The following is a 26,071-nucleotide window of genomic DNA, read 5'->3' on the forward strand; positions in this document are numbered from 1 at the left end:
TTATGATAAACAATATCATTTTAATGCATCCTACTGTCTTAATATTCTAATTTTACTTAAATATCTTATTTATCGATATTACTTAGAATTATAATAAAATAACTCATGTATGCGATTTTGAACGTAAGAAAACATCCCAAATTACAGGAATAACTTGATTCACGTGGTGAGAATAGAGGACCCCTGTCACGCGTCTCATACTACATACAAAGACACCAAACGCGAAACGAGTAGATCATTATCGTATTTCCTTTCTCAAATGCGAGAGGACGTACGAGAAACCTGCGTCTGCATTTGCGAGAGGAAATTCAAGATGCGAACTCGGTCCCCGTCCGCTGTCGGCTATCGATTTAATCGACAGCAGATATCGCGGCATCCACGACGGCGGGGCAATATCGCCCCGCGTCGATCCTCAGAGTCATCGACGAAGTGACGAAGGGCGCGTACTCCGTCGCTCCGACGACGATGACGTCTACGGTGATTATCTACGGTGTCACTAGGTCGCACACACACACACACACACACACACACGCGCACACACACACACACACACACACACACACACACACACACACACGCATACACACACACACACGCACTCGACGATATTGTCGAATGAGATGGGACGGAGGTGAACGAAAGTCCTTCGTTCCTTTCGCTCTTCCGACCAATTGAGGGATGGATGAGTTTGGCTGATGACGAATCTGGGAGAAAATGACGGTCTTCCTCTAAGAGATCACAAACTAGAGACCGGTGTGTAGCTTTTTTTTTCTTACGTGAGATGCGTGAAATGATGATTGTGAGACAGTCGGTCAACGATTCACGCCAGTAGAAAGATAGAGTTTGAGAAAGAGACAGAGACAGAAAGAAATATACAGAGTAACAAGTACAGTGGCTACGGTATACATCGAAACACTCCGTTACGTAATACGATAATCATGTAGATGGAAGCGGGGAGGAAAGGGTGGTGGTGATGATGGTGGCTCGGAAGAGCTTCTTGGGTGGGTGAAGAATTTCCTTACCTCCTCAGAAAGCTAGAATATTGGGGCACCACGTTTAATAATGCTTCGCTCACCACGAAGGCCGTCCAACTCCGCCGTCCCTCTTCTGAACGAAACGTCCGTCCGTTTTATGCCCTTATACCTTAGATGTCCCGGAATCTACGACCTTAATTATAATGACAGACTCCTCGAAGAATTCGGAGTTGATTTTTCAATGGGGAAAATTTCAGAGAAAGGATATATCTTTATATTTCTTTATTATTTATCAGCGATCACTTAATAATTAAATCTGTAATTATAATATTGAAAGTTGATTAAGTTTGCTTGAATTTGTTACACAAACATTAAAAATACATAAAAATTTACTTACAAAAGAATTTTTATTAACATTATATTTATTTAATTTATTTAAATAGAGGAAAAATCAGCCTCGAATTAGTCAACGAATCTGTTGTTAAAATTAAGATCGGAGCTTTTGGGATACGCCCATATTATAATTCAAAACGTACGTTTCAATTAATATAGTAGATTGATGTTAAACCGATTAATGTTTTATTTCAATTCAATTTTTAAAACAATATTTAAGATTATTGGAAAATTTATTCTAGATTATAATATTAAGTCATTCGATTGTCAGAAGAGTTCTGCGGAATTGGGGACTGCCATCCATTGCTGACTTATCGCTAACTTAGCTCTATCTTAAATGTTAGTTATACCTTAAGCTCTATCGGGCAAAAGATAACATTTGTTTTATCTATAAGTCGTGCGATTGAATTATTTTACCTTTTTGTTAGTCACATAATAAAAACAAATTTGCAAAAAAACAACTGATAATAATCTAATCTTAATTTCGTTATTAATCAATGTCTCAATCATCGACGCATTCATGAAATGATAAAAAAATTTTTATACAGCAGGGCCTATCTTACATTTAAGCATGTTAAATATGTATTTAGAAATTGTAACCATGTAAATAAAATGATAGTATCAATAATGATTATAACAATAATTTTTCATCTTGAATTTAAAAATTTCCTACATTTTTCCAACAATCAATCAAGACCAGATATTACATTTTCTTAATAAATTTAATAAATTTTAAATTCTTCGTGTATATATATCAAACGTTCAAAGATAGACCCCAAGAGCAATAGACGTGATAAAAATTGCTGCTATAATTCGGAATAATGAATGTCTTTTTTTCGATAGAGGAAACTTTTTCGACAACACGACGGAGACTCGTAGATAAAGCAAATGATCCTCCTCCGTCTTTCTTGCAGACGGAATGCCGAATTAGCGGGCTCTCCCGATAGGTAATCCGACGTTCGTGGACCTTCGCGGACGATGATCGTCATCCCGACGTCCACGTATGTCTTATTCGCCAAACGGGGGTCGAACAGAGGCTAGATGACAGATGCAGACTCTCTGCGCGCGCGTGCAGCATGCATACAGCACCTCGAGAGCGAGGCCGGCGAGGGGGTGTCGTAATGGGAGTTGGTAACAAGGGGGTGGGGGGGAGAGGGGACGGCATGCGTCTCTAATTGCGACACCAAGGTCTTCTACGGACGGGACGATAGAGAAATAAAGGAGACAACGCAAGAGAGGGAAAACGATGACGGCGGGCTTTCGGTTATACTTGCCAATGGCGAGCGCAAGGCGAGCCGCGCGATGAAGCGCGCGCTCGCCCTCGCGCGTTAAAATGGCGCGCTCTCTCGGCGCGGCCACCCTTTCTGATCCTCGCGTAATCAACGACGATCCTCAATGATCACGAGACGATCACGACACCGCGAGCGAGCGGATGAGAGGGGAAACGATGACGCGATCTCGCCGGGAGAGCTCAGACGATCGTTCGACGACGATAAAAGCGATGCTGAACGAGCGAGTTTTGCGGCGACTCCTCGGCGACTCCTCGGCGACTCTTATTAGCGCAAAAAATGTTTTAAATTTATATTACGATAAATTTTTAGTACATATTATAGGCAATTTTTTGTCATAATTTTTGTTTCATAATAATTTGGAATCAAAATCAGTCAAAGAGATCATTTCTTATGACTCGATTAATGAAAAAAGAACATCGTCGCGAGGAGCCTCGAGCCTCGAGTAGCTCGCCGAATGTCGATGATGAGGATGACGACGATGACGATGTGAACGATAATGAGCGGCTGCTGCGATGACGTATACTACAACCACGTAAACTCCTAACGACGCATGCAACATGCCGGACCTAAGATCCCATGCGAGTTGCACGACTCGAAGAGAGACGATGATCAAGACGATCATCATGAAATCGATCGGTCTATCTTATGCGATGATATTTTTCGCGCGTTTATATTTTCCACGTCTACGTCAACTGATTCATGATTCAATGATTGCGAGTAGATGAACACTATTCCGATGATCAGAGAGAATGATTTCATGACAACTCAAAAATCCACATTGAATCTCGAACGAGTATCTAGTGATAAGATGAATACGAAACTGATACAATTTATCAATGAAATACAATTTTCGTGTGGCGAGATCGACTACCATAGTTAAGAACTATAGTTTGCAATTTAATGGTTTGAAGATGACGAGATGAGGCTAAAAATATGAAATACATGGCAAAATGACTATGATGGTATTTAATCGATCGTCGTGTCGCATGACAAGTATCGATGCATGTGAGTTGATGTGAAATAGTGCTTTAGTTTTTTTTTTAATAGGAAATATATAAGGATAGGAAATTATTAGACAAGGAAAGACCATAGAGAAGGATAAGAGATTTAATAAAAATATCATGGATAATATAAGCTGCAGGAAAACATAGGATTTTCTTTCTTTCTCTCTTTCCTTTTTTTTTCTTATCATGATTATCGTGATCATATGGTCCAAGATAATGTAATTACCTTTTTCGTTATTGTAATTTTGATTGATTAAAAAAATTAAGATAATTTGAATGCTCGATAATTTTCGTCGACATGATTTGATCTAAAGATGTGATGTTATTAAAATAAAAATATAAACTTGCGACGAAAGTGGTTTACCAATATTTGACTCGTATGTTGAGATTTTTGCGTTTGGAATGCAAAATGCAGTCGTCTCATCCGCGAGTAGTCGACCTGCGCAAACAAATTTACATCCACCATTTAACTCCTTTATAAATTTATTTTAATTTCCTTCGTCCCCCCGCGACGAATATAAGCAAAGAAAAATTTCCTTTGTGATTAGCGCAAAAGCATTTGCCATAATCCCACGTTTGCGAAATCTTGAAATTATGTTGCTAGCAAAGCCATAATATCAGAATTACATAATTCCAATTAAAATTATAAAATAAATATTTCTAACGTAAATATATCTACGCAATAATATTTTTAATGACGTAAATTTGAAAAGAAAAGTCTTTGCTCCAAAAAAGTTAAGTACAATATCAATTATACGTTATCTTTTTGTAAATTTTAACCAAAGTCGGTTCAGAATGAAACGAGCTGCGATGGATGTGTCGTCGCAATATCGGCCAAAAATGCAGTCGGTCAAAAGAAAAGATAAAGAAAACAAAAGAGAATCGATCAATGATCTCTCTTCTCCTCCGTGTGAGATCTATCACGGATCCCGGTGAACTCTTGTATCATCTGCGAGGGTGTCGATTCTGCTGAGGATCTTAAGGAGGATCGGCTCCGCGATATCGCGGAAGAGGAGAGGTTGGCAACACGCGAAAACAAACTCTCCTCCTTACGTTTTTTCTTCATCACATTATTATTATCATCATCATCAGCAGCAGCATGGTTATAACACAGTTTTCATCATTATTATAATGCCAGTTTTTGTTTTTTTTTTTTTTTTTTTTTTTATTATCGCGAGAGTGTGTCTCCCGCCCGTCTCCCGTTTGGGAGGCGCAGTCCGAAGAGGATCGTTCGTTTAAGCTTTAAAGATGAGGCTGACCTTGCGAGCGTGTGAAATTGTCGTCTCCAGGATATTCGTCTTTCGCACGGATGAGATCGCGGAACGTCGCCGAGGCAATGGGAAACGTTCGTGTTATCGGAGAACTCTCTCGGTTTCCCTACGGACCGTCTTCCCGTATCCCCTGATCATCAAGGTTCCATCCTCGAGACGATCGGGACAGTTCGGTAGGTCGAAGGGAAACGAGAACCGGGACTGATCGGGACTTATACCCGGCTTGATCACGCGCGGCTACATTTCGCGATTGTTACTACAATTCGGATCCGATCGATCGCTGTCAATTAGTCGTCGTCCCGATGTTCTTATTCTCACGTGGACGTGCCGGTCCGGATCCTGGCGTTATATACTCGAGTGTATCGCGACACGACTTATGTCTTATGATCTAGAATCTAGCAGAGAGTAGAAAAATAAGGATTGTCACAACCTCGGAACGCGCGCACGCCTCGGCGGCAGTCGCGTCCGCCTCGACGAGCGAAAGGATCATTAGGAACATATCGAGCGTAATATGTTCGAAACAGAACGAGAACTTCTCGACGATCATCTGTGCCAGAAACACTCGACCCGACATTATTCCGTGATTAAGCCAGGTACAGCCCGTAACACGCAATTTATCCAGACGTATCGTGAGGAGGAACGATGGCTGAACAGGGAAAGGGGTGTGCAGGATTAAATCGCTGTGAGCTACGAAAATATTATTTTCGGCGAAAGCGTCTGATATACTTTTCTTTTTTTTCCTTACCTACACACGCATCGTACACGCATACGCATCTTCACATATATATGCACATGTGAATACGTAGTCTTCATATACATATATACTTACAGATGCATGTGTATGTATGTATGTATATATATATATATAAGTATATGTATATATATTTATATGTAACAGATCTCTCTATGTGTCATCTGAGTAATTTCTTTCTCCTTTAATAACATCTTCTTCTATCTTCGATCTTTCGCCGCACGTCCGCAAACAACCTCAACATTCATATAATAGACATTTTAGGATTCAACAATATTCTCGTAAATTCGCGATCTAAGGCCTAAGAAATTTTAGGTGTACGCATGGTTTTTCTAACCGCGTCATAATAGAAGCTATCGAAATATACACGACTTTCTCGTTAACTTTCACATCCGGAATCCTCACGTACCAAGTCTCCCTCTTGTCTCGCGCCTCTTCAATGATGCTTTTCTCACATGTCACTGGCATCCGGTGGATGTTCTTGAATAATCGGAGTAGTCGGTTTTTCGGACATTTAATCGAACATTAAATATACATCCAAAATATATCAAGATATCTGTTCAATTCGTCGAATATTTCGGATATAATATCTCACAATATCCAGATTTTTGAATATTTTTTTATAATATCTGACTGTTATCTCGGACTTTAAAAAAGGAAATTTTAATAAACAAATTAATAATTTGTATATTATTTTATGTGTATAAAAAGGAATTTTTAAAAATACGATACGTAAATATCTTTAATAAGTTATTATATTTTGGCGATTAGATTTTTTTAAATGAAAAATAATATTTTAACGTTACTTGAGCTGTCAGTAACACTTGTAAATAATTTCATAGTAAAAAAGATTATGAAATCTAAATATTGCATGATGTCTTGGTATCCAAGAACATGTCTGACTACATCTGTCCTGTTCCACTTTCTCCGCGATTCGCGTCACGGGAGAAGATAGCCTTTCTCTTTCTTGCCCTCTGGAAGGGTATTACCGGAAGTTAACGGAAGATCAGAGATCATCCGAAGGCTTATTGCGCTATAAACACAGAGGGATTCTCTGAGCGATGTATGAACATCTGTGTATTTGCAGGATGCAACTTGGGAATTCTTCGTGTTGGAAATGATCGCGTGTTGCGCGGTCTCGAAACAGAGCTCGAAGTGAAAACTTCGTTCGGGGAAGCGAAAACTTTGGACTTAACACGCACGCGTTTATCGGATTGCGTTTGTTTCTTCGGCGAAGCTATCTAAACTTTTAGCGAATTTCTTAAGTTCATAATAGCTCTTCAGTGACTTACAGAATTATGACTGTCGTAAAATATCTACGTCAGTATTGTGCGTACAAGTGTCGATTTTATCGATAGATGTCGAGCTGTTAAAATTTCTGAAATCATTAAAATTTCTGAATCACGAATTTCTTAAACTCTTGTAAAACACGAAATTTTATGTGGCATATTATTGCGGTATATATATATATATATATATATATATATATATATATATATAAACAGAATCTTAAAATCAAAGTTACATGTAAGTATATATATATACACTTACATGTAACTTTGATTTTAAGATTCTGTTTAAGGATACGTTGTAGCATTTACACTTTAATGTGAGTGATAATGGCAAATGATAGTATGTAATTATTAAGAAATTCTTATCATAAAAAAGTCCATCACTGTCGAGATGCCGTTTCGTTCACGAAACGCGCGTGCTTTCCCATCATGAAGCTTTTCACGTAACACTCTGCACTTACATGTCTATCATCTAGAACTCACCCTGTATATCTAAGTACAATCTAAGTACAATCGAGTCAAAAAATAGAGAACTCTGAATTTCGGGATGTCGCGTGACGAGAAAAAGGATGTCGGGGTGACAAAGAAAAGCAGGTACGGCGTTAAAGTGTTGTATGGTGGTGCACGTGTGCGGGTCGACGGGAGCCGGTGAGAAGTAAAACGATCTCAGTCCGTTTCGCGGGCCGACGCTACGGGATACACTTATGGTGATATCGCTTATTTTACGTTACTCTAAATCCACGCTAATAGCTTCTAGGATTCCTCCAGGAAGGAAGACGGGAAAGTTTAGCGACGACGCTAAATGAAAATCTGATAACGCGAAGGTCGGGGATAAACGCTAGGCCGATCGTCGCTCGCGACGAGATATTTTCCACCAACCTAGGTGGATAACTTGCCCGCGTCGAGTCGCTCGCTCGTGTCGAGCGGAACGCAATTTGCAAAGTTCAAATCCGAAGTTTGCAAGTTCGTTCGCATTTAAATTAACGCGTGAATAGATGTCTTTCGGGCTCGCCTACTCGAGAGCGGCATACACTAGAGAGCAACACACTACTTTGTTCAGGGAAATGTTCGTGCGACAGAATCTATACCTAAATGATTTCTATTTACAGCTAAAGATTCTATTTAAAACTAGATGTTCGCGTCACCGTTCCACATGTTCTACCATTTAGATACTGCGTGCAAGTACTCGATTCAATATCGAATTCAGCCTTGAAATTAATGTAACTGGTTCATTGATTTTACAGAAGACACATCTTTCTTTCTTATTATAACATCGCTACGTTTAATCTTTTTCTCATCCTCTTTTACTTTTTTTCCCTTACGTGTTCCTTTCTTTTTATTTCATATGATGACTCACACGAAATAGGAAGACGAATATTTTTGAAAAAAAATCAGAAAATAGGCACTAGTATCAAGTATCTCTTTTTGAAGAGATTTTTTTTAAAACAGTTGTAATTTGTCTCACAGATTCTTTAAATTGTAATATTTAATTTTTACTTAATTTGTATCATATTATAAAACTATAATATTTTTAATTTTAAACAATGAGATCTGCAATGCCATTAATAAAAAATATTTCCAGAATTTCATTCCTCGACAGTTGTAACAAATCAGAATAAATTTAATTAATTAATTATAAAAAAATCTTTTATAATTTTATCTTCAAATATTCTAATATATTTAAGTGATTACTTGTGTTCTCAAATAAGAAATTTTAAATAGATTTTGTGTCGAAAATTTGATTGGCATTTTGCTTAAAAGTTGTAAATATCTAAACTAATAGTCGAATAAAAATAATATAAAGATTCAATGAAAACTGTCTTAGTGCCAACAAACATGTTCCCTAGTCATCGTCTGGTAATAAAAATCTAACTTTACAGAACGCAGCTGTGACGTAGGGTCAGCAGGGCACATCGTGTCGCGAGGTCCGAGATCGTTCATCTTCCGCGTCGTCGTTTTAGTTCTCACGAACTCCCGTCTCATACGTGCGTAATACGCGATGTTTCGGAGAAGAAGACGAAGGGAATCGAAAGATCTTTGAGCGCGGACATTGCCGTTTTGGCGACTCGCTCTTGCATCTCGGCGCCATCTCTTCAGCATCCTTTCCCCTTCAACAGAGAAGTCATCCTACGTACTACGTACGCCATTTTCTTCGACCTTCTGTCACCTAGATCGCATTTTTGTAGCGATCTAGCTTCTTCCCCGAAGACACTCATTTTCCTTCCTTTTGGATGGTCGCCTTCGATGAGAACAACAGATCTTTTTCTCTGCTACTCTCTCTCTCTCTTTTTCGAACCGACCTCATCAACCTGGTTCTCTCCAATCTCGATGGCTCTCGAAACTAGTCGACGAGAACTACAATGACGAGGATGACGACGACAACGAGGACGACGACGACCACGACGGCGACGACGACAACGATGACAATGACGACGACGACGACGACGACGACGACAACGATGACGACGACGACGACGACGACGACGACGACGACGACGACGACGACGACGACGACGACGACGACGACGACGACGACGATGACGACGACAAGACGACGATGACGACGACAAGACGATGACGACGACAAGACGACGACGACGACGACGACGACGACGACGACGATGAGGACGACGACAACGACGATGACGACGACGACGAAGACTCGATCGTGATCCTCGTGTACCTGTGATTGGAGAAGAAACTTCCATCCTCCCGCGCCGTCCCAGATGCCGGCCTAGACGGCGTCGTTCTTTTCGATGCGCACGTTGTTGATGAAGAAACTTACTTGCCGTTTGAAGTTCAGGTCGTGCTTGTTGAAGGTGTGAGCGTGCAGCGCGAGGGCGCCAGCCGCCGCTGGCTCTATTTGTTTCAAATGCTGCTGCATTTGCTGCTGCTGCTGCTGCAGCTGCAGCTGATGCTGCTGCTGCTGCTGCTGGTGAAGATGGTGGTGATGGTGATGCTGATGATGATGCATCTGATGGAGATGATGATCGGTACCGTAGCGATCGGTATACGGGTTGACCACGCCTGTGGTGGTGCCCGACGAGATGCCAGCTAGGCACGAGGAACCGCCACCGACGCCCAACCCGCCGCCACTCCCGGTGGTAGGCCCACCTGTCGAACCGGCAAGCAACGAACTGGTTAGTGCCGCGGACGACGCGTGGCCACCGTACGGTACCAGCGAGGTCATCATGGACGGTCCCCTGGCCAGGGCCAACGTGCCGGGCTGTTGCTGACCACCCAGGCCGGTCGGCTGCGTCATACCCAGTTGCTGTTGCTGTTGCTGCTGTATAGTACCGCCGCTGCTTGGCACAGCAGTGGCCTTCAGCAGTTGCTCCCGCAGCCTACCGCCGCATTCCTTAATACGCTGCAGCTCGGCCTCCAGCAACGCCACCTCCTTCTCCAGGGTTGTTATGCGCGCGTCTTTCGTCTCCATGATGGCGGTCAGGGTGGTGCTACCGGGCACGCCGCCTGGAACCGCCACGCTACCTCCGAGGACGGTACCGCCGCCGCAGCCCCCAGCACCTGCATCCCCCGATACGCTACCTAATCCGATGACCGATGCGCCCGCCAATCCGCCGATGATGCCGCCGCCGGCCACCGGCTGTCCCGAGGACGCGGTCGAGGCATATGCGAGCTCCAGCTGCGTCTGCAGGCTCTTCAGGCTCTCGTTCGTCGCTTTGAGCTCCTGATACAACAGAAGCAACAAACGGGGAAGACGGTTACAAGTCGTCGATTCTTTTTCGCGCCGCCGTTTCTTTTCTCTGTCGTGTCTCTCTAGCGCGATCTCGCGATTTAATTTCTTTTTTTTTTTTGTCTGTTTTTGATGATGTTGAGATGTTGAGATGTTGTCTGATTTCTTTGATTTTTTTTTTTATATTTTCTTGGATGTGAAGTATGCAGTGGTGCGGTTTCAGAGATGTGACTAAGGGTGGTTGATTGGGTGCGGCTTCGCTAACGCATGAGACTGCCCCCGAGTTTATCGTTTCTCTTTCAGAATTCATCGAGATAATTTTATTTGCGGCGCGCAATATCATCCACTGCTGTATTGCACATTTGAAGATTGATTTGAAGATTTATCTATTACGATAAGTAAAATAAATATGGAAAAACTTGTTACATAAAAATGTTTAAAAAGAATAATATCGCAAGCTAGTGTAATCTCTTTGTATCTCTTTGTAAAACTTAATAAGAATTAAAAGAGATGTTAGAGATGATGTTAGAGATTAAAAAATATAGTAACATAAAAGTAATAAATCTATATTTTTTCCACCGCATTTCATGTATAAATACAAAAAGACGAAAAAGCAGTGGCAGAATGTTATTTCGTTTTGCAGTAATTCTCCATTTCGTTGTAAATAAACTGTCCCAATTTACTTAATATACTACTAATTTCATTATGAATAAATATCGAAACACAAAATAGCATTTCTCTTAATTGCGCATTTCGGCGGTGAATGGTACACGCGAGTATGCATTTTTTATCCTTCAATCTCCTCCGATTTACGGGACAGTCTCGAGGAAGCGGAAGTGGCACCGGCAGCGTCCCGGTTGACGAAAGAAAAGCGACGTATCGCCGAGCTTCCTTCTTCCAAAGCAATATTCTTCGTTCTCTTCTCCGACATAAGGGCGTTCTTGTCACTCCGAGAAAAAAATGCGATCGAGGAGCCAACCGATTCTTGTCGACAGAAGCGGTGAGGATCTCCTCACCCATGCGTCTCGACATTCATTCTTCGCTCTCTCTCTCGCTCTCTCTCTCTCTCTCTCTCTCTCTCTCTCCCCCTCCCTCTCCCTTTTAAAATCTGATTTCTATTCTGAAGTTTGATACCGCACCGATCACTAGAGACGATCGTCGATCGGCAACGCCACGTTAAGTCTCTTCGACGATCTCACGGTCGCAAGGTCACGCTCTAAACATTCCAATGTACTTGCTTGCAATTTCTCTCCTTTTTTTTTATTTATTTAATTTTCCTTAGGATGATCCTCTTCCGGACGCCGGGCGCCGCCGCAGTTCTTTCGCCCACCGCGACGTACGGCCGACATCGTTGTCCATTTTTCTGCGCGCGGCGTTTCGATGATTTCTCATTGCGCTTTACGTTAACATGCTCTCTTGTACTTTATCCTATTCCCCTCCCCCCCCCCCCGGAGAACCTGTCACTCTCCGTCGCGATTAATCGTGATCCTTATTGCGAGAGTTATTCAGGAATGCGCGAGGATCCATCATTGTCGTATCGACAAAGAACGGCGAGAATCGCGATTTCTTAGATAAGCTAGCCAGCTCGAAACGCGGCGACGTCATATGGACAAGATCTCTTTTGAATGCACGTGCGGATGCGTATCGACGTTCCGCGAGCGTGAATAAAGGGGACTTGAGTTTTTTTATCGGTTCGGAAAAGGAAAAAAAATAGCATCGATCAATGAGCCGGCGGGAGAATGCTCGCTATTCATCGCTTGCGAGTTAAGCGCTCGCGCACGGATACGCATCTTGATGAGTTCGTGTATGACGAGTCGTGGAAGTGCGGGCAGACCGATGTCCGATACTTCCCTCGAATGAATGAATCACATTTAGCACAATATAACGAGCAATTTCTATTCATAGAGATATAACGACACAATCATTTCATTTTTCTCAAAGTTTTTGAAATCCATCGGAAGTACAATACGAAACGTAATGTGTGCACATTTAAAATGAGATGTGGCAAAAAAAAATGAGGCAAAAAAAGTAAACGGGTGAGGGAAAATGACAAAAAGGTCATTATCGGAAGTCTATTTCGAGACATCTTAATCGGACGTTTTATCGAAGTACTCAAGTAAACCACGTAGGCGAGGGAAGCATCGATCGATCTACCGGCACTCCCATCGGCGAAATACGAATGGTGTTATGGTAGAGAGGATAAGACAGTAAGATTACGCGAGGAGAACGACGTCGTATTATAGCATCTCGCATCAGGTCGGTGCCAAACAGTCGCAAAGTCCTCCCTTGGGCCTGGGATCGGCTCGCCTTGACGCGACTTGACGACTTTCGGACCGTCCCGCTGCTCGTGCATCGATAACGACGATTGGCGATGATAGCGGTAAGTCGTGATGGGCAAGAACGTGTCTGAGGCGTACAAGAACGAGAAGAGAGAGTATATATATAACTGGGCGTTAACATTCAGTGAATCAACAGCCGAGATGATGGCAGAACAAATATATAAATATATATATAAAAGTAGTGTGGGTGTATGTGGATGAATGTAACATCTGTAACACGGACGTTTATGTACACGTACATACGCATGTAATGCGCTCGTGTGCACCTATGTACGTGTGCATACAACGAGCCGAAATATATACATATAAAGAGTTTTCGAACATTCCATATGTATAAGATATACATACGGAGGGAAATCTGGGAATGTGTACGTGTATCATATGTACTTCGTACTGTATAAATATATATAGAGAGAGAAAAAATATATATGTGTGTCTATATATATATATATATAAAATATCGAGGAAAAAGAAGTAAGTGTAATATATAGATATATGAAAATTGTTCTCTTACGGGACGAGCCAAAAGTCTCGCGCAGCCTGACGTCGATTCTTTCGTGGCATGTCCCGTCCATCCTCCTGATCGTCAAAACTTGGCCAAATGTCGTTTGGAATACGAATGCCGTTGATAACCACTTTTTTCTTTCTTTTTCCCTCTCTCGTGTGTATACGCGAGAGGTGTCAATCTTTCATGTCTTTTTATCTTTGAGATACTTTGCGTTTCCAGATTAGTCGCGCGGTGCCACAAGAGGCAAATTTCAACGCCGTGATGTGTTTTCTTTCCGAAACTTCTGCTATCTATGAGTAACTATCAACGGTAAAATTCTGTAGTAGAATTATAAGAGTAATCACTCATCGATAAATAAAAATTTTATTTGTTGAGTTTCTCTCGATAGCAAAAATCTCTCGAGCGTAGAAAAAATCAGGATTTAATCGGTTACATCAATAAATTGTTGGTAGATTGTTGATAACGCAAAAGAGAATATTTTGTTGATAAAGAAAATATAATCTAAATTAAATTTATTGATACTTGTTAAATTATTTCTTATAAATTAAATTATTTAAGAAATTGTATTTATATTAAAAGAATTCAATTATATTATTAAAATTAAAATTCTTTACATAATTCATTAATCATTTTTAAATAATCTTTTAAATAATCGAATAGATAAATTATTATTTACAAACAATTATATATTGTATAATTAAAAAAATTACATCAATATTTTGGATATTTAGAATTATAGAAAATTTGTAATATTTAATAGCAAGTGTGATTAAAAAATACATAATTAATAAACGTGAAATAATTACAGTAATACTCGAACAGTTTAACTACACTTTTATAAAAAAAGATCAATTAATTGATTAACTTTTAATTAGCTAACTCTTTTAAAGACTTATTATTTACATACATGTATACAAATTGATAATCCTTAGAAACATAATCTATAAATACTACTTAAATCAATTTAATAATATAAAATTTTCCTATATATTTTAACATCATAAAAATGATATAAGCTCTCAAACTTTACTCAAATTTCACATTTATATTATCTTTTTATAAAGAAATGAGAAATACATTTTTATATCTGAAACTCTTATTTCATTTTATATTTTCACCTTGTTCTCTTTTCCTTCATTTTACAATTCGCAAACAATTTATAATCTCATAAATATTATTGCAATAAATATTAATATCATTAGCCGCGTGTGTCAAATTAAATATGTGACCGATTAGATCCCATCTTTCTTTTATTTCAACATCGCAGCGTTCGCGTGCACGTTTAACGTATTAGCGATGACTTACGTGAATTTAGCGTGTGCCACTGGTCGAGAGCCACTGTACAATGCGCACACTTATACCCAGGCACACACAGGCAAAAACGTAATATACGACGATGAATGAAATATCGGAGAGAATTTTAGGCAGCGACACGACGAAGACGGCGAACGTGCAATTAATCTCAATGTACGCAAGAAGGGAGAGGCTTAGACGGATTATATTCGCGCACGGCATCTAATCCGGCTCCTAATTCAGCATGCGTGAGAGTGCGTAATTCACGATTGACGAATAGCGGCAATATTACGGTCGACGTGACTTCATTTTGAAGGACTGACTTCGGAATGACTTCGATATCACGACATAAATTACCTCTATCTCTTAAGTGAATACGATTCTCCATGAAATTAAAAGTATAAATAATAAATGCAGTTAAAGTCTAGTCTTTACATTGAAGAAATTCGCATTTCAAGAAACATTTTTATCATTTTGTCTATTCCACCTTAATATTTTCTAACTCTCAATTTTAAAAATTATTTAACGTATGATTTTATTTGGCTATTAATTATAAATTATCAGAAGAAAATTTTAATTATATAAAATATTAGTTTTAAAGTGTAATTTATAATAAAAATATAATTTCCATAATATTTATTATCCAGATCTTTTCTACGAAATGTTTAAAATTTAAAATAATAATTAATTTTAACTTTCACGAGTGACGAACTTTGCGAGGGTCTTTTTATATAAGGTGGCTCTCCTAAAGGCAAACTCAAGACTTTAGTATATTTTACTAATATATATGTACACGTGTGATATATATCGTGCGAGACAGTGATCGATTGTTCGAGCAGTCTGAGAAAAATTATATCTATAAGATATTATATTACTAGTCATAAAAGGATAAATTTTTCGCCGAAGAGAAAGGAAATTCGCATCGACGCGACTGACATTTTAAATAATTAACTTCGTCTGTTCGCTCTTGCACCTAAACCGGGTCCAATTAGTATTAACGTGTGTTAATTAGTGTACCTGTTGGGTCCTCCATGGTAGGGCCTCGTGGGGTAGGAAGTCACGTGCGTATCGCCAGTTCCTAATTTCGAGCTACGTAGTGATGTTGTAGTTGTAGTTGTAGTAGTTGTTGTGGTTGTTGTGTTGTAGTCGATGGTGATGACTCGTAGTGACCGTGACGATGACGGTGATGGCTGATCATGTGGTGACGGTAGTAATTGTACTTGTGGTCAGTGACGGATAGTGAATGACGTGAGATAGGCGGATATGCGGGCGTGATATTTCCCCCGCGCAAACGGGGTAGGGGTGGCTAACGTATCTTATCGCCTACACATCCAAAGCAGCTCATTCCACGCATTCCAATCGCAGCTGTTATTGTTACTTCCGATTTCCCTCCGATTTCATTTTCCCCGCGCTGCTCGTCATTTCATTCCCTACGGGATCGGTCTGCTTTCTCGCCGATGTCTTTATGTTCGATCGTGTTCGACAATAACGGTAGCGGCGGACGATTCGTCCCATGACTCGCTGATTCGGTGACGTATCGTATAATTGAATGATTCATCTAACGTCCGATCTATCGTATTAGGCTAATGGGACAAATTTAGCTTCGTTACGCACCGTAAATAAATTCTTGTTTTTTTACAGGATATATATATATATATATATATATATATATATATATATATATGATGATTTGTGACATTGCTGATTATTAGATAAATTACCTCATTTTGCCGAAGTCATTGAATGAGAGAGATCGTGGACGAATCGTTCTTAAATTATTTGACATGTAGGGTGCAAAGTGAAAGACAAAGGAAAACATATGGCTTTACACAAGGTTGGTCACTTGGATAAATATGGAGATCACGATCACTTTTTAGACATAATCGTATTGTTTATAAAGTCACGTACTTTAATATTAAGAAGTAATTACTTGCTTTATTTCGAATTTTTAGTTACCTGCTTTACAATAAAAAAATGTATATAATAGCGAAATACATAATTAAAAAATTAATTATTAAATATTCATCAAATAAAATTATACTCATATTTCTCATGTTAATTAGATGTATATTAAAAATATAAAGTGCAATATTTATATAAAAAAACAGGTATACAGTTTACAGATGGGAGAAATTAATTTTGTTAATACGATCAGTAGCTTCACATAATAATTTAATGTGCATGAGAGTCTCACAGGTATTTTATTAATTTCCTTCTATTTCCGTTTCAAAAAACTAATTTCCTTTTGTTTCTCGAACGATACCCAAAGTACATTTACTTCGAAGAACCTCGTCTGAATTACGGCAATTAATTACGTGCAACGAGATTGAAGCTATTAATTGCAGCGCGCGCCCGCGCGCTTGTCGCGCCGAGATCGGCTTATGCCCGGAGAAATTTGTCGTGAAAAGAGAGGAAATTGGACCGAGTAGTTTCCCCTCGGCGTCGAATGTGTCTCGCTTCTTCGAGCTAATCGGAAAATGTCTTCCACACGCTCATAGTGTCTGTTAATTCGTCACCGGGAATTTGAAGTATTCTTAATCGAGAATCTCGAGGTAACAGCTATTTCGCTCGCGCATATTTTATCCAAAAGCAGGCAATTAAGAAACTGATGCCAGTAAGTAAAATTGTTATAATTTCGACAGGTTCGATCATCGATACTAGAAACTGGTCTCGGTAATAAAACGGAACAATTGTCGCGGTTTCCAGCATCGACTTCCGAATTCCATCGAGATTGTGACAATTTTAATCCCAGCGTAGAACATGATGGATTTGTCGAAGGATTCCGAGGGATCGGTTGAAACAAAGTGGACTAGGAGTTGGTGATAACATGATACAATGCTCGTGCTGCTAACTTGTCGATACAATGAACAATGAGACAGGCCTTGGTGCTGGTGCAGCTGATTGCTCAAAAGTAGTTTTCAGAGGAAGAGGAGAAACGGCGAATAAGAGGATTAACATTGTGCGATATTTTTTCTCAGTGGCAGAAATGAGAGAAAGAAAGAACAAGGAGGGAGCGAAAGATTTCTCGTGCTTCTGATAGGCAATGTTGACGTGCTTGCTCCGTCCGGTTCGTGCTGAAAATTGCACTCGGACATGTGCCATGGATCTGTCAGTTTTTTTTTTTTTTCGTCGAATCGCTCTCGGCTTCGAGTGCCACTCAAGCTACATAAACTCCGTCTAAGTCCTAAGTCTAACAGGCATAAACATGAGAGTGCATGGAGATCGAGCGAGATAACGAATGCGACGTTGTTCGTGAAAAACATCGATTGTAATAATTAACCATAAATTGGAATAATGACACTAAATAATGTCTTTATCATTCCTTAGCTTCGTATTTATTTCATTTAAATAAAACGCTTATTTGCTTTACTAATTTTCACTCGGAATAATTTCACCAAAGTGACTTTCATGATTTATAAAATCAAAATCGCGAAACGTTTTTACATATGAAAATTTGATCGTTCAATCGAATAGAGTAAAGGATAATTTTTGCCTGATAATTTTCTCTGAATACAAATTTCTCTCGAGTAATATTTCAAATGATTTTGCAGAAACGCAAAGCTGCGGAGGAATACAGGGAATATGAAATCTCGTAGAATACGCGAATGAAAAGCAGCGCGTGTGAGAAGGCCATGACTGAACGCGTGTCGCGAAAATGGGTCAAAAAGCGCGAAAGAAACGAACCCGTCGGCTGCAACGGCGGGCGAGGTAACAGTGGCTTTTCCGAACGACTTCGCATTCCGCGTGTCGAGAATGAAGGGAAGATATATAAACGAAGGGAGGGCGCTATAAACGCGAGAACGTATCGTGAACGAGGGTACACGGACTACTCTGCTCTAAAGATCATCTAACACGAATTGCGTAAAGGCAAGAGCGGACATAGTGGTGGAGATGTGATCACGTTGATGGCAGTGCTCAGGTGCTCAGAAACTCTCTTATGAGACTAACAGTCTAAATATGCTTGTTTCGCTATGTGACAATACAGCGGAACAGCGACAATTGCCGAGTGATAGTAAGCTAAGAGGGGGATCGGCTTCAAAAATTCACGGATTTCTGTACCATTCCTGGACGTCGTATTTATTAAACGCGAGAATCTCTCTTCGTGAACTTGATTGAAGAACTGGCAAATATATGCGTATGCAATTTTTAAGTAAAACAAATAGTACTTGCTTGAAATGCCAAACGCGACACGTAATAATATTTGGCACGCGTTAATGATTTTTTGATAAATACGTATAGTCGAGGATAATAATACAAATATTTGTATAATTTTATATAATTTCGGAAATTTTTATAATTTTCGCTCAACCAATATTTTTTTTTTTCATGGATTGCAATAAAGCTGTCATTTATGATATTATCTGGCAACAGAGATTTTTAGCTCTGTCATTACGCGTTTTACATCCGTTTTGTTATCTGTCATATAAGTTTATGATAGAATATTATGATGTAGAAACGCATGTCGTCATGAAGAGAATATGAAAAGTTCCATAAAAATAAGCTAGACGATAAAGCAATACTCGCAATAAGGTGATGCCTTGACAAGTCTCGAGGAACTCTTTCTGACTCTTTCTTGATACTTTTTTCTGCAATTCTTGTTTGCAATAAAAGTACGTAGAAACGGCGTATCGCGTTTGTAAACGTGAATTTTTGAAAACTCTTGCGACAGTGACGCAAAGGAAAGTGAGAGAGTAAACCCACGATTTTGCGTGCACGCTGAACGCGAGAATATGAATGTGAGAATATGTGTGTGTTGCTGGAAAATGTGTGCGTGTGTATCTGTATAAGTGTATATGTACATATGTAAAATCGCTGAGTGGCGGCGTGAATCCCCGTCGATTTTCCATCTCTGATTCAATTTTCCTTCTCTGAGGAGAGAAACGCTGTCAAACCGAAATAAACATCGCGAACTACAGTACGAAATACATCGAAATACTTTGCGAATAGCGATAATTATACAAGATAATTATACAAGAAAAATACATCTTAAATGAATACTCCGAAATTAAGTTTTAATCATTAATCGCGCATTTTCCTACACGTCTTGCGCGAACTTTCATTAGTATAAATAATTACAGAAAAAACAGTTGCGAAAATAAACGAATCATAATTAAATGAAATTCAAATGAAATTCAAATGAATACAAATAATATTCCAATTTCAATTGTATCAAAGTAAATAATTTTTTTAAAAATACAAAACGCAATTATTGGATATATATTGTCTCATCACAAAGGAAAAAATTCCTAGATTTTGAGATCTTTAAGGATTTTTGAAATCATTGAATTCTTGGATGGCTAATTTTCATTCTTTAATTTAATTTTAAATATTTTTATATATTTAAAATTTTTTTAAAACTTATTATATAAAGCACTTCTTTAATTTCGTTTAAATTTGTGTAATTGTTGCGTTTTCCCATTTCGCAAATTTTGGATCTCGGTTAGTTGCACACATCCAAGATTCTCATATTTTTCGTCAGATTTCTCGAATCACATGGACCCTCCTCGTTATCGAATTTTTCAAACCGCTGATTTTCCGCTCCTCTTGACCAAAGCGTCGCGTTAGTAATTTCGACCGGTTGTTGCCTATCGCCGTCCCCCGATCTCGCATGTGCCGTATATACCGTACCTTAATCTCACCTCTATTGCGGAACACAGAACGAAGAACCCTTCCGTCGCTCGCGAGAACTCGATCGATTTCGGGGGCAACGATCGAGTCGAGTCGCACGAGGTAGGCGGGGAGAGCTCGCAAAACCCTGTTGTGGTCCCTGAATCGAGAGTGGGCTGCCCGTGTAAGGATAAGGGCTAATTCCACTCACCCCCTGGCGCTCGCCTGTTTCGTTTTCTCTTTTGTCTGTTTTGTTTGTCCTCTCTCTTTTTTCTTTTCTTTTTTTTTTTTTTTTTTTTTTCAAAATCTCAGGTGACACAGAAGTTCAAGCGTGAGCACGACACACGGGACGAAAAGTAAAGCCACTGGCGGTGCAATAACTGCAAGCTACTTGCAAGCAACTACTCGTACAAAACAATGGGCAGCGATTAATGTTAGCGCATATGTGTATATACGTATATATATATATATATATTTATGTAAAATATATAGAAAAATAGACAAATTATTAATGTGAATGCATATATACACATATACGTATTGAAAATGCTTAATGAGCGTCGATCAAAATGAGAATGATGACACACACACACACATATATATATATATATATGTATATACATATATGTACGCGATGCATAATGTATGTATACATATATATACATATATATATATATATATATATATATATATAAATTTATAATTATGAATATGTATGACGACGGATAGAAATAGCTTAAGGACCTGCTTCTGGGCCATCGATTGCATCTGCTGGAACATGATCCTTTCCTCCTCTTTTCCTAGAACAGCAGAAAGTAACGAGGAACTCTTGGAGGAACTGTTTGGTTCCAGGTTCTCGGATTGTCGGTGTAACTGTTGGTGTGCGTGTGTTTGTATGTACGAATAAGTGATCCTAGCAAAATGATCGAGCGATAATAATTCACTCAAGCGTAACTTTTGTTAATTTCCTTTTAACTTTACGTTATTATTGTTATAATTATATCTGTATTATAAATAATAGTACACATTTGTCATTTCCGTTACAATTAATAAATAAAATAATGTTATGTAATTCAAAAACTTTTCCCCCCATCCCTTATATTAACTGCTCTCATTCAAATTTATAAATAAATAAATTAAACTGCAAATTGTTGATATGCCAATGCAGCGATGTGTATGCCAAATGCATATTTAAATGCAGCAATTTATTCTAATACGTGGCGCGAATTGTTTAACGCCCAACTTTTGAAAGCGTTTCTTGCTTTCATACAATTATTTTGCAAGATAAATATTCTATGTAGCGTCTCTTCTGACTATGCACCATTAAATTCATAAAACGAGAGTCTCGCTTTTGTACATATCATAACAACGGTTTCAAAGCGCAGGTTCGTCTTCTTAGACGAATGGCATTCCGCTAACTAAACGAGATAACTCGATAAACCGTTGTAGACGTCAAGAACGACTGACGGGATTTGCGCGAAAAATTTCGTTGCAGAGGAAATTGAGTCTTCCTTTCGTTAAAGAAGAACGATACCGGGCGTCGTATAAATTTGCGAATAAAGTATTCGCAAATTTACATTATGATAATTCACTATGTATATTTATTGCAAAAATCGCTTGTAAATGTACTGGTTACATATAGAACTTATATTTTTTTTAATCCAATCTGTTTTTAGAGTTATTATGCAAGTGTGTTTTACTTTGTATCTTTATATTTTCTAAAATAATCTTCACATGTTTCACCAATACTCATGTTAATTTTTTTAAAAACTGCTAATTAGGTCATTATCAACTTATTTTCGAGCTAGTATAATATATCTAATATAAGTAAAGTCAAATAATTATTATTATTATAAGATTGCATTATAACATATTGAAAGTCTTTTTATTTTTTTATCTGATTTACCTAATTTCGTCAATTTCTTATAAATCTCTTAATTTATCTTATAGTTGCTTATAAAATTTCGTCTATAAAATCCAACATTAAATAATTAATTAACGTTAAAATAATTAATTTAAAAAAATTGCAAGCAATGCCTCACCCATCCCCTTGTTCTGAAGCATCTCGAGGAGCTTCTTGATACTCTCATCGCGAGCCTGCAGCGTCTGTTTTTGCGTTTCTATTCTTAATTCCAGCTCCTGCAAGAGAAAAATCAATGAAATTAATTAAAAGTAAAAAAATTATTTAATTAATATTTAATTAAAATTGTCCTCTTTTCTTATTTTGTCGCCAAATTATCATTGCGATTAAATGCTTACATGAATAATATTTTTATGTTGTATATTTTTTATTTTTAAAAAAGTATATGTTTTAGAAAGAAAATAATCATTTTATTACATTTATTAATATAATTTCAATAAAATTACATGCTACGATTTTTTTAAGTCGTTTTTATTATTTTAAATTTGCAAAATAAATTTGATTAATATATGTTAAGAGTGGAAAGTTCATATGAAACTAATTAACCAATTATGGAATGTCAAAATTAGAACTTCGTTAGAGATAATGGCCAACTAACCGCATTCAAAATGCTGCAAACTATATTAAGCCTACAAAATTATTTCAGCATGCGGACGATGTCGTCGAGTTGGTAAGGCCTGAGATCTATTCAACATACGCTACCAATATATTACAAATAGTGACATAATTCTATCAATTTTTTATTTTCTTATGAAATATTCCAAATTTAAAAATATAATCTGAAAATAGTATTATTGAAATATTTTAAAACTAATTTCTCCCCAAAAAGTTATCTTCGACAGTTTTATTCTTAGCTTTTGGAAGATTGCAAAAATATAAATTACTTTTTTTCAGACACATACATCAAGCGTAAATTTTGATATCAAATAAAAAAAAGATTTATCATCGTTCTGATATATCGTCCTCGCTCTAAAAGAAGATTGACATTTCAGATAGGAAAATAACTACGAAATATAAATAGCCGCGAATATTTTTGCGGAATTCCATTGTATGAACTTTACGCAGCGATAGTTTTGAAAACTGATGGTGTCACAGTAATCACCTAATACGCTTGATTCTGGTGGCCATCAACGATAGATAGTGTCACCGCTTGGGGCCCGCATAACAAATTTAGCACGCCTCTTTAACGGCGGGAAAGTAATTAGTCTGGAATTAGACACCCGCTGCCGATCTTCTGCCGGTTTTCCCGCTGTGCGAGGGAAACGTTCGCGTGCGATATTGCACCTGCGAATAGATAGTAACGCGTGCTCTCGAAATGCGAGGATTCCCGAATGTTACGGACAAAACGTCGACCGATAATTAATTCAATTAAACTACTCTAATGAAAATCTTAATGAGCTTCCGCAATCGTAAATCATACGGTTAGAATGTACTTCAGAAAACACTATCGGGACCGTTTGATCTAGGAACAGCACTTGCGATATCATTAACAAAGGGCCGCTAATTATAACCAGTCATGCAGAATGAAACTTTGGAAACTACAGCGAAATATTAATATTAAATATTTAACTATAAATTAAATACTTTAACTACAAATTTAAACAAAAAGTACAAAAATGTTTTTTACGTACGCTGCAAATTATTAGTTTCGTATCAAATTTTAAACATTATTAAATTATTAATATATTAATAAATTAAATTACGAATAAAAAAGTTAGTTAATGCACAGGTTGAAGAAGACATTATATTGAATGGAAATTATGCGACGATGAAATGAAAACGTTGCGATGCGTTCCATTTTCTTAAACATTCCGACATTTGTGGAAATTTCAATCGATTTGATTGTCAGATTCGATAATGAAAATTTACGGAGAGACGAGAAACCGAGTGCATAAACTGGCGTATGGCCAAAGGCGACCAGTTGCTTCCCGTACGTTGTACATTTGACCTGTCTGCGACATTTCGGTCATGCTTACGAACAAACATCACTCCGCTTCTTGCACAAGATTAGATTATTTTCCGAAGAAATATCTCCGAGGTCATCTTTCTTTTAAGTTTCCGCATCCACATGTGAATTACATCTATTTCTTATTTAAAAAAAAAAAAAAATGAGTAAAAAAGTAAAGTAGAAAAAAAAATAAAATAGAAGTATTTTTTGCATATAGAAAGATTTCTAGAAAATATTTGAATCTCTTATCATTTTCTTTTCTTAATGAACGAATGGCGCTTACATGTCTGCGTCTATCGACTCGATTACACGCGGCGATGCTTGTTTTTGACGCCGTAAGTGGTGAACTTAATGAATTTATTGAAACGAGGTTGATATTCGTGTCGCTGCCAAGATTTCCGGAAGCATTTTGGATCGTACTGACAATCGGTCGTTTACCTCGAACACGGCCTAAACCGCTAGTCTATTTCGGTTCTGCGACACAGCCGCTTGGCGTACGAAGAGTCAATAAACGGTCAAAGACGGATATATACCGATGAACAAATTATTTCGAGAACATGATTATTTTATTAACGTTCATTAGGCACGCAAATAGATTTTAAATAAATCAACGATGTCCTGTTTAAATTCGAAAAATTTCTACTGTCAAATTAATAACGTATTAAATACAGGATAGCGGAATTGGATTTTAATTACCGAATGGATAAAAAAAAATTAAAGTTAACAATTAATCGCTATAGCAAATTGCTATTATAGTTTAGCTGTACTTTAAAACTGATATTATCATATATTCAAATATACTAAAATTTACAAAATTACAAATTTACAAAAAATATACAAAAATTTATAAGACTGATAGAATCATTATTTAAATTAATAAATAAATACAAATTTAAATAAAATAAATATTATCATTAAAATCTTTGGAATATTCGTAAGGAAGAAATCGGACAAGTCCAACACGTTTCTCTTGAATACGTTCGAAATGTTAGAGTACCTGACAGACGTCCGCAGCGGTGTCAGAAGATTGGAAGATAGCGCGAGGTCCAATATATCTGGCAGTCGCGCGAAAATTTTCACAAATATCAGGGAAACTCTCGAGGCTGTCGGCGAGAAAAGAGAGAACAAGAAAAAGAAGAGGAAGACAGCCCGGGAGGCGTCTGTGGTGCTTTCACGCATCGACCCCCTGGAGAATTTCCTCCTTTTTACTTCCATTTACCGCATTTATCCCTATTATTCTCGAGTTATAATGGGATCCTCCTTCGAGGACGTGATTATTCAGCGGCGTTCCAATCTTCCCGATGGCGTGAACCATTCTATTTCGCGACCGAGGCTGAATTATATTTGACGTAAGACACAGAAAAAGCGACCTAGTCGCGCCGATTAACATTAATCTCGTAAACGCTTGGCCGGAAATTAATTTTCCCTCGGAAAAATTTAATTACGTAGAAAACACCGGATTATAACTCCGTAATTTTACGAGGATAATCTTGTGCCAGGGTACAAAAATAAAATGTTGAAAATGATTAACGCACAGAAAAATAATGCATATAACATCTAAACGTTAATGTTCACCTTTATCGTGTCACGAAGTATGGCAATTTCGCGAGTCAGATGCTCGTTCTCATTGTACAAAACTTCCATTTGTTGCTGCATCTCGACGCTCGGCCCGCGCATCCTCATTCTGAGCTCCTCTTCCAGTTGGCGAACCATCATGCTTTGTTTCTACAATTCAAAAACAATATAGAGTTATAATTATGAAGAAAATACTAGTCAAGATATAT

General features: G+C 38.1%; 1 protein-coding gene across 12 annotated transcripts in view; it reads right to left on the reverse strand.

Moving 5' to 3' along the window:
* The window catches only part of brp (ELKS/RAB6-interacting/CAST family member bruchpilot), a 75,079-nt gene that overhangs the window by 27,999 nt on the left and 21,009 nt on the right, over positions 1-26,071 (reverse strand). For 2 of the 12 annotated variants that reach the window (XM_089072431.1, XM_089072422.1), the window contains exons 2-6: positions 25,863-26,012; positions 22,461-22,557; positions 21,163-21,218; positions 15,829-15,900; positions 4,028-4,102 (exon numbers count right to left, since the gene is read on the reverse strand). In XM_089072431.1, coding sequence (XP_088928557.1) covers positions 4,028-4,102; positions 15,829-15,900; positions 21,163-21,218; positions 22,461-22,557; positions 25,863-26,012 — 450 coding nt within the window. Of the gene's footprint in view, positions 1-1,022; positions 7,163-9,762; positions 10,666-15,828; positions 15,901-20,439; positions 20,726-21,162; positions 21,219-22,460; positions 22,558-25,862; positions 26,013-26,071 lie in introns of those variants that run through there. The other 10 variants (XM_089072423.1, XM_089072429.1, XM_089072425.1 and 7 more) reach the window with 8 other exon arrangements.

The sequence above is a fragment of the Pogonomyrmex barbatus genome, unplaced genomic scaffold, assembly GCF_055798465.1.
Source record: "Pogonomyrmex barbatus isolate J1 unplaced genomic scaffold, ASM5579846v1 scaffold13, whole genome shotgun sequence".
In the NCBI taxonomy this organism is placed as follows: Eukaryota; Metazoa; Arthropoda; class Insecta; order Hymenoptera; family Formicidae; genus Pogonomyrmex; species Pogonomyrmex barbatus.